The 13,628-nt window shown below is 45.1% G+C and overlaps 1 protein-coding gene across 1 annotated transcript in view; it reads left to right on the top strand.

Annotated features, from left to right (window-relative positions):
• LOC135829147 (ankyrin repeat, PH and SEC7 domain containing protein secG-like) overlaps positions 1 to 13,628 on the top strand; it is a 238,460-nt gene that overhangs the window by 51,429 nt on the left and 173,403 nt on the right. The window contains exons 2-3 of the mRNA XM_065341553.1: positions 8,691 to 8,799; positions 12,966 to 12,992. Coding sequence (XP_065197625.1) covers positions 8,733 to 8,799; positions 12,966 to 12,992 — 94 coding nt within the window. The 5' untranslated portion in view covers positions 8,691 to 8,732. The remainder of the gene's footprint in view (positions 1 to 8,690; positions 8,800 to 12,965; positions 12,993 to 13,628) is intronic.

Raw genomic sequence — 13,628 nt, 5'->3', positions numbered from 1 at the left:
GATGATGACACTGTTTTTCCTCCCCTTCTTGCTCTTCTTCTTCTTCTTCTTGTTGTTGTTGTTGTTGTTGTTGTTCTTCTTCTTCTCTTGCTTGTTCTTCTACTTCACGAAGTCTCTTTTCACGTACATAGGCCCGTAAGATATCAAAATCAGAATCCATCTTCACCCCACATCATCACCATCTTCATAATGAAACATTATCCAACAATGTATCTACTTTATATACCGACTCCCATCCGAGGCAACTAACAGGTACAACGATTGGGGGTCCAATCATGATGTCATATCCCCTCAACCACCTCAAACACCCGAAAAATGATTTTTAAATATAAAAATACAGCACCCGGTTTTTTTACCCCAAAAATGGGGCCTTCACCTCCCTTTCACCGGGTAGTGATTGTTGGCGACTGTCCATCTGTTGGATGTCATGCTGATCCCACCACCACCACCACCCACCCTTCTTTCCATGCTCGATGACATTGTCGATAGGTCGCTGATGTCTCATCCAGCGAGACCTTGGTGAGCTTCGGTCCCAGTATATATAGTCAATTTGAGCCTTCCCTCTTATGCATAGTCGTCCGTGGTGGTTTGGTACAGTTGGTGCTTTCAGTACGAGAGGTTGCGGGTACGAATCCAGCTTTGTTACATGATGCGTTTTTTCTTCTTCTTTACGGTCCGGGTATAAATAGGTGATTTGAGCCTTGGGTCTTGTGTGTAGTCGTCCTGGTCGTTTGGTACAGTTCATGCCTTCCGTACGAGAGGTTGCGGGTACGAACCCAGCTTTGTTACATGATGCTTCTTTTCTTCAAAGCCTCAGACAGAAAGGACCTCAATGATTGTTTCAACTGCATGCCTACTATGACCTGGCCAGGATACGCATGCCATATAAGGCATCTTCCACCCACTATGGAATATGCCTTATTTAAAAACTACAGCATGTACACCTTCCCTATAAGGACACTTCACCCTACTATGGAATATGCCTTATAGGACATCATCCGTGTACACCTTCCCTATAAGGACACTTCACCCCTTTATGGCACATGCCTTCTATGACATCATCCGTGTACACCTTCCCTATAAGGACACTTCACCCCTTTATGGCACATGCCTTCTATGACATCATCCGTGTACACCTTCCCTATAAGGACACTTCACCCCTTTATGGCACATGCCTTCTATGACCTGAACCACGTGCACCTTCCTTATAAGGACACTTCACCCCATATATAGACCAATCCCAAAGGTCAAAGGTCACATTCCTTCTATGGACCAATCAGCCGTATTTGGAAAGGTCAAAGGTCACAGCAAAGGTCACATGGAAAGGTCAAAGGTCAAAGGTCATCTTCCATATAGGGACTATTCATCCTTATATGGAAAGGTCAAAGGTCAACACCAAAGGTCAAAGGTCAAATGACATCTTCCATATATGGACTATTCTGCCTTATATGGCAGGTCAAAGGTCAAAGGTCAACTCAAAGGTCAAAGGTCATCTGCCGTATATGGACTATTCTTCCTTATTTGGCAGCCAGGGGTCAAAGGTCACTTTTGGATCAGAACCCCTACGGCACTATACTACTCCACTGGACTCATCAGGCAATCTTCTTCTTGGATGTCTTCATACGGAGCTTGACTCGGGAGAATGAAATTGAAGACATCACTGCAGCTGTACTTATGGTTGATAAATATGGTGGTAAAGACACACCTGGCAATATGGCGGTAAACACACACCTGCCCACACACGCTCTCTAGGCTGCAAAGTTCTGGCACAGAGCTCTCCTTCTCACCACCACCACCATCAGTTCGCGCCTGGCGCCTGGTCGATGCATGGCTGGCGGTATCCGGCACAGCATCATGCATCATAATGCTCGGGATAGCACTCGCTACTGATGTTCAGAAACTTGGCCTGACTATCACTCACAATAAGACTGTTGTAATGTTCATCGTTCCCAAGCGGTCGCTGGTTTCTCCCACAATTTCATCGTACTGTTGTAGGACATGCTATATGACATCCTTATACCGTACAACACCGTATTGATGTCTGGCGCTGGCACCTTCATCTCTGGTGCGGGTGTAATCTAGTGACTCCGTACATGCGTTATAATATACCAATCCCTTTGTCTGGGTTCGTGAAAAGGGCCACGCGTGCAAGTCAGCTCGCGTGAATTGCATGGTATTGTATTTAGTTGGTATGTGGCAGCTTATGGGACAGAGAGACGTTTGCTCCCAGAGCTTGTGAATATAAAATTAATAGTGTTTTACATCGACCATGACGGCTCGAATTGAATTGGAGAACGGCTGCTCCGATTCAAACTCTAAAACCAGAAACATATTAATGGCTACAATTCCTAACCATACCACAACGAACTGATCGGCTACATCATTGCATTGCAAAAAGTTTCCATCTGTTCGAATAACATTCATGATGAGCTGGGCAAAAAAGCATAGCGCAGGGCCCTGAGTGAAATAAATAAACTTTCTCTTTGCATTCGAGGGTAATACGACACCGTCTACCACCTTGATGACCTAGGCAAAAAAGCATAGGGATGTTAAAAAATTTCATTACTCCTATATAAAGACATAACCTAGGATTCGAACCCGCACTATCGCCCTGTATGCTTTCCCCTTATACACTTCGCATACATACTCATTCTTCTAAGTTGCTTCACGTTATGATCTTGCATTTGAAAGCCCTGTTTGAATATTATGGCCAGCTGTCTTTGATGTTACGATACAGGACAGGTACGGGATAGCGCCAATACAAACAAACAAACACACACACACATTGATGGTACGGTACGGGACAGGTGCGGGATAGCGCCAAGCATGCCGACGGCGCAAACAAAAAAACACACTCCTTGATAGTACGTTACGGGACAGGTATGGGATAGCACCCTATTTGAATATTGTTGCCATGGCCAGCTGTCTTTGATGGTATGGTACAGGACAGGTACGGGATAGCACCAGGCATGCCGATGGCACAAACAAACAAACACACACGGAGTTAAAGCTGTGTGGACCCTGGCTAGCGCCATACGTTACTGAAGTAACGTCTTTTGCATAGCTACGGGAATAAGAGGGTATTTGCTGAAAGAGTGGGTATGCATGCAAAAGCAGCGCACTTCTCCTTGTCGGTTGTACATGCAAATTCTGACACTCAATTGCATACGTCTATTGGGTGTGTTTTACGTACGCTCTCGCTTGCTTTTGTTATAAAAGGCCAGGTTTGCTCCTTGTACATTGTTCTGATGATGGGTGACTGGCCCGAAACGTCAATTATTTTTCGACATCATTAATAAAAGAATTTTCATCTAAAGACTGAATAGCAACTAAATAGAGCGGTTGTCAGTTGATAAACCCTCTTTTATTCTAGTATCTATGCAAAAGACGTTACTTCAGTAACGTCTGGGGCTAGCCAGGGTCCACACAGCTTTAATTCCGTGTTTGTTTGTTTCTGCCGTCGGCATGCCTGGCGCTATCCCGTACCTGTCCTGTACTATACCATCAAAGACAGCTGGCCATGGCAACAATATTCAAATAGGGCTTTGAAATGTAAGATCATAACGTGAAGCAACTTGGAAGAATGAGTATGTATGCGAATTGTATCGGGGAATGCATGCAGGGCGATAGTGCGTGTTCGAATCCTAGGTTATGTCTTGAAAATACAATAGGAGAAATGAAACATTTATAACATCCCTATGCCTTTTTTCCCTAGATCATGAAGGTGGCAGACGGTGTAGTATTACCCTCGACTACAAAGAGAAAGTTTGATGGAGCCAATCAATGAAAAAACCCCATTTACGTCAGTTCTAATAACATGCATGGTGAGCTAACCAAAAAAAGCATAGCGTAGGGCCCTGAACTTCCAAGCTCTCTCGAAGTTGAATAGGTAAAAGTGTGTAGAGGTGTTGGTAGTTGTCAATGTGTGGGTGTGGCTATACGTGGTAGTTGGCAATGTGTGGGTGTGGCTATACATGGTAGTTGGTAATGTGTGGGTGTGGCTATACATGGTAGTTGGTAATGTGTGGGTGTGGCTATACATGGTAGTTGGTAATGTGTGGGTGTGGCTATACATGGTAGTTGGTAATGTGTGCGTGTGGCTATACATGGTAGTTGGTAATGTGTGGGTGTGGCTATACATGGTAGTTGGTAATGTGTGGGTGTGGCTATACATGGTAGTTGGTAATGTGTGGGTGTGGCTATACATGGTAGTTGGTAATGTGTGGGTGTGGCTATACATGGTAGTTGGTAATGTGTGGGTGTGGCTATACATGGTAGTTGATAATGTGTGGGTGTGGCTATACATGGTAGTTGGTAATGTGTGGGTGTGGCTATACATGGTAGTTGGTAATGTGTGGGTGTGGCTATACATGGTAGTTGGTAATGTGTGGGTGTGGCTATACATGGTAGTTGGTAATGTGTGGGTGTGGCTATACATGGTAGTTGGTAATGTGTGGGTGTGGCTATACATGGTAGTTGGCAATGTGTGGGTGTGGCTATACATGGTAGTTGGTAATGTGTGGGTGTGGCTATACATGGTAGTTGGTAATGTGTGGGTGTTGCAATACATGGTAGTTGGTAATGTGTGGGTGTGGCTATACATGGTAGTTGGTAATGTGTGGGTGTGGCTATACATGGTAGTTGGTAATGCATGGTTGTGGCTATACATGGTAGTTGGTAATGTGTGGGTGTGGCTATACATGGTAGTTGGTAATGTGTGGGTGTGGCTATACATGGTAGTTGGTAATGTGTGGGTGTGGCTATACATGGTAGTTGGTAATGTGTGGGTGTGGCTATACATGGTAGTTTACCACAGTGTAAACGTGATTGTAGTGATATTACATAATATATTTAAACTCGGATACTGAGCCAGTAATAAAATGTAAAAAAGAGAAGAAACACATGAGAACGAGTTACGCATAACTCATTCTCATGCGTTTCTTTTCTTTTTTACATTTTATTACTGGCTCAGTATCCGAGTTTAAATTTTGCACACCTGATGAGCTGTCACTAACAACACGGCGAAACGTACGTCGTGTGGAACTACTTGTTATTGTAGTCAACTCGTCCACAATAGTGTCATGCATGAGGAGTACCGTTAGATATTGGCGTCCGGTTTTGTACAATTCGTTTTCGCAAAGCTTCTCCTTTCGTTTATCTTCGATATTGCTGACCCACCCAAGTTAAGTGGTATGTTGCTTTGCTGCTTAACCCTTTGGAGTCCGTAACTTTTTGCTTCCGCAGAATTTGTGGCAGTCACGAAAATGCGCACTCTATTTCCAACATAACTTTGGTTCTACTTCACCGATTTTGAAGATCTTGGGCTCGTTGGAAAGCTCTTGATGAGAGAAATACAATGAGCCCAAACTCGCCAAGAGCACTGTTCACTGTCCGCCACAACGCGCCCAAAACGCGAGTCCAGCTCCAGATCTGAGACGAAATCGGTCTCCTGTAGCCATTTCACTGAATCTAGCTCGGAACTGTTCAATTTTTTTCGAGTAGAAGCTTACCTTGCCGTGACTTTGCGCCGCGCCGGTCCTGGCACGTGCCGCCTGTCACGAAGCTGGGAAAATCCCTTTTTTTCACGCACTGGTGACTCGCCGCACGCAGCGCAGAAAATTCGAAATGTTTGATCGCTCGCCGCTCACTCAAACTTCATCACGGAGACTTCGGATCAGTTCGAGGCGATAGCTGGGACGTTTCTCTACCATCTAGACCCTTCGATTGTTTGGTCAAGATTTGGCCGAGAACCGAAAGTTTGACTGCGCCCACATGCATACAAAATGCCCATGGTTCGAAATCGAACCATGGACTCCAAAGGGTTAAGAGAGCATGTCTGAGAATACCAAAGTATGTGTGCAAGTGGATCTCTCCGATTTCGCTCAAAATTTGCAGGTAGGTTGCCTTTGGGGTGTGGATCGACTGTGCAAAGCCCTTGAAAAAGTTTCTGAAGGGAACCTTGAAATTTGCATACCCCTCAAAAATGGCCGAAATATCACATTATTTATGGGTCTAGAAACGAGTCACGCCACAGCGTATACGAACAAGCTATGAACAAAACTACATCAAGCCAACATTGCCTCACCTTAGAAGAGTTCCTGGAGCAGTACCGCTTAGCCACGCCAGCATCCCAGAAGACGAGGTCCATCACCCCCTGACGCCACAAATGATCGTCTTGAAAATAGCCAATTTACAAGCGCTGGCAAAACAGCCAGCTACGTCCTCAATTGGCCAGAACTATACACCGGCAGATAGTAGAACACCTCTTCTAGCGCTGAGGACATGTCCCCCATCTTCCTTTTGGGGTTTTCTTGAAATAAACATTTTTGAATTTTTCCACTCCACCATGCTGAAATACGGCCAAAGTCATACTTGCGCAGGAAAGCTCGCCCTGTCGCGACGTCTCCTCAGCAATTTCTACTCCAACACTACTCCCAAGGCCGCAGAACAAAGTGTAGTTTTGACTCTGACAAGGAAAAGCAGCGGTGATCACTTGTCACTCCAAACGACAAGCTTCTCCTTGCGCCACCAATAATTTTTTGTGCGACTGTTGATGCAAAAGTGACTGAAGGCCTGAGCGCAGTTTTTGAATTTTATTGCAAGATGCACGGTGAAATCACGTGCCTTGTGACGCAAGAATGCCAAGTCGCGTGGCCCACGGCTCACGAGATTTCAGAGTCACCTTCGTCAAGTGCGCTTGTTACTCGCCTTGAACGCCCGTTGGTCTGGAAGTCATCCCACTTGGGTTGTTACTGCGCTCAAGAACACGCTGGGAGTGTTGTAGGCCTACGAACCGGGACTTTCCCTGACCATGTAGGTCGAAGACCAGTGAAATGATGATGAAATCACATTCTTTATGACGTAAGAAATCTCTCATGCAGTTCACGCGACAAGTGCGTGCAGTCAGTGCTACTCGCGTGCCAGTCAACACAGGGACCGAGCTAGCCGCTTTTGTCGAGCATCGACATGAAAACAAGGGACTTTTACTGTTGGACTATGTTCGGGATTGCAGGAGGTAAGTGTGAAAGACGAATAACTCTCCATGCTGTACGGGGCATATTTCAACGGCTTGCTGCCATTGCAACACTCCTAGGACAGTTTGTTGGGGTACTCAGCAGTTCAAGCAGGAAATGAAGCTCATCTTACCTCTGCCATCATGGTCTGTTCCGAGTAGCGTTCCAGGCACTTTCACGATCGTTGGCCGCGTATCGTGATGCAGGAAGCGTCATCCTACGTCACAGAGCACGCGATCTCACCGTGCATCTTGCAATAAAATTCAAAAACTGCGCTCAGGCCTTCAGTCACTTTTGCATCAACAGTCGCACAAAAAATTATTGGTGGCGCAAGGAGAAGCTTGTCGTTTGGAGTGACAAGTGATCACCGCTGCTTTTCCTTGTCAGAGTCAACACTATACTTTGTTCTGCGGCCTTGGGAGTAGTGTTGGAGTAGAAATTGCTGAGGAGACGTCGCGGAGGGGCGAGCTTTCCTGCGCAGGTATGACTTTGGCCGTATTTCAGCATGGTCGAGTGGAAAAATTCAAAAATGTTTATTTCAAGAAAACCCCAAAAGGAAGATGGGAGACATGTCCTCAGCGCTAGAAGAGGTGTTCTACTATCTGCCGGTGTATAGTTCTGGCCAATTGAGGACGTAGCTGGCTGTTTTGCCAGCGCTTGTAAATTGGCTATTTTCAAGACGATCATTTGTGGCGTCAGGGGGTGATGGACCTCGTCTTCTGGGATGCTGGCGTGGCTAAGCGGTACTGCTCCAGGAACTCTTCTAAGGTGAGGCAATGTTGGCTTGATGTAGTTTTGTTCATAGCTTGTTCGTATACGCTGTGGCGTGACTCGTTTCTAGACCCATAAATAATGTGATATTTCGGCCATTTTTGAGGGGTATGCAAATTTCAAGGTTCCCTTCAGAAACTTTTTCAAGGGCTTTGCACAGTCGATCCACACCCCAAAGGCAACCTACCTGCAAATTTTGAGCGAAATCGGAGAGATCCACTTGCACACATACTTTGGTATTCTCAGACATGCTCTCTTAAAATTGTAGTCAGACCGCTTTGTCATGTTATTAACTGGTCTCATCATCGTCCTGTAACAGTCGGCATTCTTTGTTGCCGCGGGACGTAGCTTGTGCACATTTTCGCTGCGCTCACCTTCCCCTCTTCGGTCCTACGTAACCATGAACCTTCCAAGTTGGAAGGCTGTTGGTTTGCACACTGGAGATGTGTTGGAGCTAGGTCTCGGGTCGCTGAATGTCTCAGTAGCCTGTCAGTGTTGTGCCCTATTATCCAACTTTCTGACCGTTTATCATCTCGTTACAGTCGTGGATAGTTGCTGCATAACTCGTTCTCATGTGTTTCTTCTCTTTTTTACTTAATATATTGATTAATTATTTATTTTTCAAGGATTCTCCAGAACCAAATGGATTCCTATCAAGGGGAGGCTCCTGGGGAAAGAATGTGAAGGTGGCTGATATGAAAGAGGGAGAAAGGGACATGATAAAGTGAAAAATAGAAATAATGCAAACAGGAACAGTAGAAGCTAGTTGCAAAATTTCGGTATACCTTGCACAGAATACTTGTGATTCAGTTTGTGTCTACACACAGCAACAGTAAATCGGCCAACAGATGTCAGACAGCGGATTTCTTCTGGCAGCTTATTCCAGTGTTTGTTGCTGTGTTTCAGGTATCCGTTTGGTGACAACATTGGTGAAGGCTATTGTTACCAATGGAGCAAGAGTCCAGCAAGGATGAGAGCTCCGGCCGCCAATCACAACAACCTGCTGGTGGCACTGGTGAGTCAAATGATTGCTTTAGCTTATGGAGGGACAAAACTGTTCGACTTGATTTCAAGGGTCATTGCAGAGTCCACTGCTTGTATTGGCATTCGGTTAGAGCAAGTCGGACATATTCATTCGTACGGCTCCATATGAGAGGCAGTGGAACTCGGATAAGAGGTACTGCCTCGGGAGTGGAAAAAAAACTTAGTAGAGAGGTTCTGCAGAGCAAACGTTCGCATGGATTTTCGCGTCTAGGCTTGCGAATATTTCTGCGAATGTTCACGCAAAGTTTGTGTTTTCCATGATTTTCGCTCCAAAAAATACGAGTGCACTCATGCTTATGTTGAGTTCGAAACAGGACGACTGACGACATATCCAGACATTACAACTGGAACAGGTTAGTGGGAACGACATTTATTATACTAGTAGACGACGAGACAAGGGACCAAGACGAATGAAACGACTACATTGAAGAGTGAGAAAAGAGAGAGCGAGAGATCAAGTCTGAACGGCAAGATAAAGGGCCTGGGTAGCTATGGCAAATATGGGCGCGCAAGTAGCTACCCAGGCCAACGGAACAAAAGGAGACAAAAGGTGAGTACGTAAGTGCATGCAGGCCAGCTAGAAAAGGTACGGGAGGAGGTACCTAACATACCACCCCTCCATGAAAAAAAATCCCGCGTCCTCGCGGAGAGAAAAAAAGAGAGAAAAAGATTTAAAAAAATGACTGGAGGAGAAAAACACACACACACACACACACACACACACACACACATATTGCACGCGCGCACGGATCTCACGAAAGTGTTTACTAAAAATGCACTACAGATCATTCCTGTACTACTTATAGTGTGTAATAACTATTGGAGTTTGACGAGGAACATGAATTACTAGTATTTTGCACGGCTAATACAGCCTAGTTACACTTTTGCTAAACACCCAAAAATTAGAGCGTGGCTCACCATGATCGGACCCCTAACTTGGTAATGTTTTACGAACACACGCGCGCGCACACACACTACAAAAAAATTCACGAAAATAAATTTGACGAAGAAGGAACGCATACAAAAAAAAAGAAAGAGAGAAAGGTAGCTGACCTGAGCTGCATGGCTTGAACGACACGACGAGACGAGGTTGGCGTAGGAGAGACGAGGTTGATAGAGACGAGACGAGGTTGGTGTAGGAGAGATGAGACTGACATGGACGAGACGAGGTTGACAATTTGACATAGACGAGACAAATGGCGGTTGAGGACGGCTGGGCATGGGATGATCTCAGGGTCGTGGGTCCCTCAATAATCGGGGCCAATGTTGAGTTCGAAACAGGACGACTGACGACATATCCAGACATTACAACGGGAACAGGTTAGTGGGAACGACATTTATTATACTAGTAGACGACGAGACAAGAGACCAAGACGAACGAAACGACTACATTGAAGAGTGAGAACAGAGAGAGCGAGAGATCAAGTCTGAACGGCAAGATAAAGGGCCTGGGTAGCTATGGCAAATATGGGCGCGCAAGTAGCTACCCAGGCCAACGGAACAAAAGGAGACAAAAGGTGAGTACGTAAGTGCATGCAGGCCAGCTAGAAAAGGTACGGGAGGAGGTACCTAACACTTATTTGAGAAGCCGTCTTCGATAGATCTACCGAGCTTCATCCGACTGAGAATTTATTTGCTACGAGTGGCTGCATCCTGAGACAAGAGCTTTTTGACTATGTTGTCGATAGCCGAAGACCCACAGACACACAGGTTGGCCTGTGCCGCAATCCGGCGCATCAATATCTGCAAATCCAGAAAAATCATCACCGACTCTGAGAAAATGAGAAGACAGGAGATCGGAGATGGTTAAGGAGATGAAACAACATGGTCCACCATATTGGAAAACTAGCACTAGCGACCAAGCCAAGAGTAGATCTTCTGGATTGTGAAAGATTAAGCACATAACATTGCATGAGAGTGGTTCGCCATTGCACTGCGCTAGTCTGCGACCGTTTCGCCTTGTTGCTAGAGCCCTAGCAGCAGTACCCTGTCAAAGAGATAAACAAGACACCTGGCAAAATGACTCCTGACTACAACATCATACATCCACATGCACACTTGCCTAGACAAAGACAGTTTGGGGAATGTCATTACAACTAACATCACTAGGTAGTTCTAGAACAGCCTGCGTGTTTGCAAGTGCCAAGGTGTGTGAGTATGTGTGATGCACTAAGTAAGCATGTGCATAACAACACAATGCTTGCTATCCACTGCTCACTATTTTGCTTGCATGTAGTGGTATTATGTTGTGCAGTGCACATGACAGACTTACTACTTCCTCCGTTAAGCAAAACTTCGTTGCGTTTTTACAGTTCAGTCCAAATCATTCTATGGCTACGAACACGCTTTGCAAAGTGAAAAAAAGCAGCAGGCTCTGGAAGAACGCCAAGTCGTCGACTTTGAGATCAGGATTTTGCGCCGACTGCTTGACAACATCAATGTCGAACATATTTGATTTCCCCTGCGCTGCAAACAATAGTGCATTGATTTTGGTTGTGTGCGGATGCGCACCATCGACTCGTGCTAGTACGGCAGTGCCTGAGCGCTGGCCGGCTCCTGGATACTTTTTCGAGCCAGCGGTCTTTTAAAATGTTTCTCACTTTCGCACTTTGGTGTCATGCGCGCACGCCTGGGGTTGTATTCTGGTGACATCCTGTCGAGAAACGGTTATGCTTCGCTGATTTTTTCAAAGGACTCCACGCTTTTTGAAAGTTCAAAAGCCTGTCAGAACAATGGACGACAACTCGGCTACCCTACGCAGGGGATAGATCACTGACATGTATGTCTAATACCGACAGAAATATCATGACAAGAACACTAAAAACGCAACGAAGTTTTGCTTAGCGGAGGTAGTAAAACCTACCCCTAGTCAAGTTTGTGTACCAGAAAGCAGTTATCTAGGTCTGCCAGTGCTAAACACACTTTACAGTTCTATATCATCACTGCTTTAACACTATTAGAGGCTGGCTGGCTTTGATGTAGATCAGTCCAACCTTTCGACCTAGGTGCAACAGATGGTGACTTCGCCAGCAAGTGATTCATTTGTTTTCAAAGATGCCATGTTGACAGATACATGTTTAGCAGAAAAAGATGCTGCATTACCTGTCCCAGTATTTACCTACACACCATGCAATCCCAGTATTTACCTACACACCATGCAATCCCAGTATTTACCTATACACCATGCAATCCCAGTATTTGCCTACACACCATGCAATCCCAGTATTTACCTATACACCATGCAATCCCAGTATTTACCTATACACCATGCAATCTCAGTATTTGCCTACACACCATGCAATACCAGTACTTACCTATACGCCATGCAATCCCAGTATTTACCTACACACCATGCAATCCCAGTATTAACCTATACACCACGCAATCCCAGTATTTACCTACACCATGCAATCCTAGTATTTGCCTTCACACCATGCAATCCCTATATTTACCTATACACCATGCAATCCCAGTATTTACCTACACACCATGCAATCCCAGTATTTACCTGTACACCATGCAATCCCAGTATTTACCTATACACCATGCAATCCCAGTATTTACCTACACACCATGCAATCCCAGTATTTACCTATACACCATGCAATCCCAGTATTTGCCTACACACCATGCAATCCCAGTATTTACCTATACACCATGCAATCCCAGTATTTACCTACACACCATGTAATCCCAGTATTTACCTATACACCATGCAATCCCAGTATTTACCTACACACTATGCAATTCCAGTATTTACCTACACACCATGCAATCCCAGTACTTACCTATACACCATGCAATCCCAGTATTTACCTATACACCATGCAATCCCAGTATTTACCTACACACCATGCAATCCCAGTATTAGCCTACACACCATGCAATCCCATTATTTACCTACACACCATGCAATCCCAGTATTTACCTACACACCATGCAATCCCAGTATTTACCTATACACCATGCAATCCCAGTATTTATCTACACACCATGCAATCCCAGTATTAGCCTACACACCATGCAATCCCATTATTTACCTACACACCATGCAATCCCAGTATTTACCTACACACCATGTGATCTTACCATGTACAAGTAGACATTGCTTTCCATGTGCTTATGTTTGTACTGTAGCATTCGAAACAACATCTGAAGAGGAGAGTGAGTACACCATGTAATCCCAGTATTTACTATACACCATGCAATCCCATCTACTCACCTCCCACCGTTTAGGAGCTGCATCTGCGCCTTGATCCAAGAGGGTGGTGGCGTTCCTGCGGATGCGGAAAACTGGGCCTTTGGCCGAGTCTCACGCGAACCGTGAAAAGAAGGAAGATGCAATCCCAGTATTTACCTATACACCATGCAATCCCAGTATTTACCTATACACCATGCAATCCCAGTATTTACCTGCATACCATGCAATCCCAGTATTTACCTACACACCATGCAATCCCAGTATTTACCTATACACCATGCAATCCCAGTATTTACCTACACACCATGCAATCCCAGTATTTACCTATACACCATGCAATCCCAGTATTTACCTACACACCATGCAATCCCAGTGTTTACCTACACTCAATGCAATCCCAGTATTTACCTATACACCATGCAATCCCAGTATTTACCTATACACCATGCAATCCCAGTATTTACCTACACACCATGCAATCCCAGTATTTACCTACTCACCATGCAATCCCAGTATTTAACTACACACCATGCAATCCAATTATTTACCTACACACCATGCAACCACAGTATTTACCTATACACCATGCAATCCCGGTA

The sequence above is a fragment of the Sycon ciliatum genome, chromosome 13 (genome assembly GCF_964019385.1).
Source record: "Sycon ciliatum chromosome 13, ocSycCili1.1, whole genome shotgun sequence".
Taxonomy (NCBI): Eukaryota; Metazoa; Porifera; class Calcarea; order Leucosolenida; family Sycettidae; genus Sycon; species Sycon ciliatum.
This window is presented reverse-complemented; position numbering and strand designations above follow the sequence as displayed.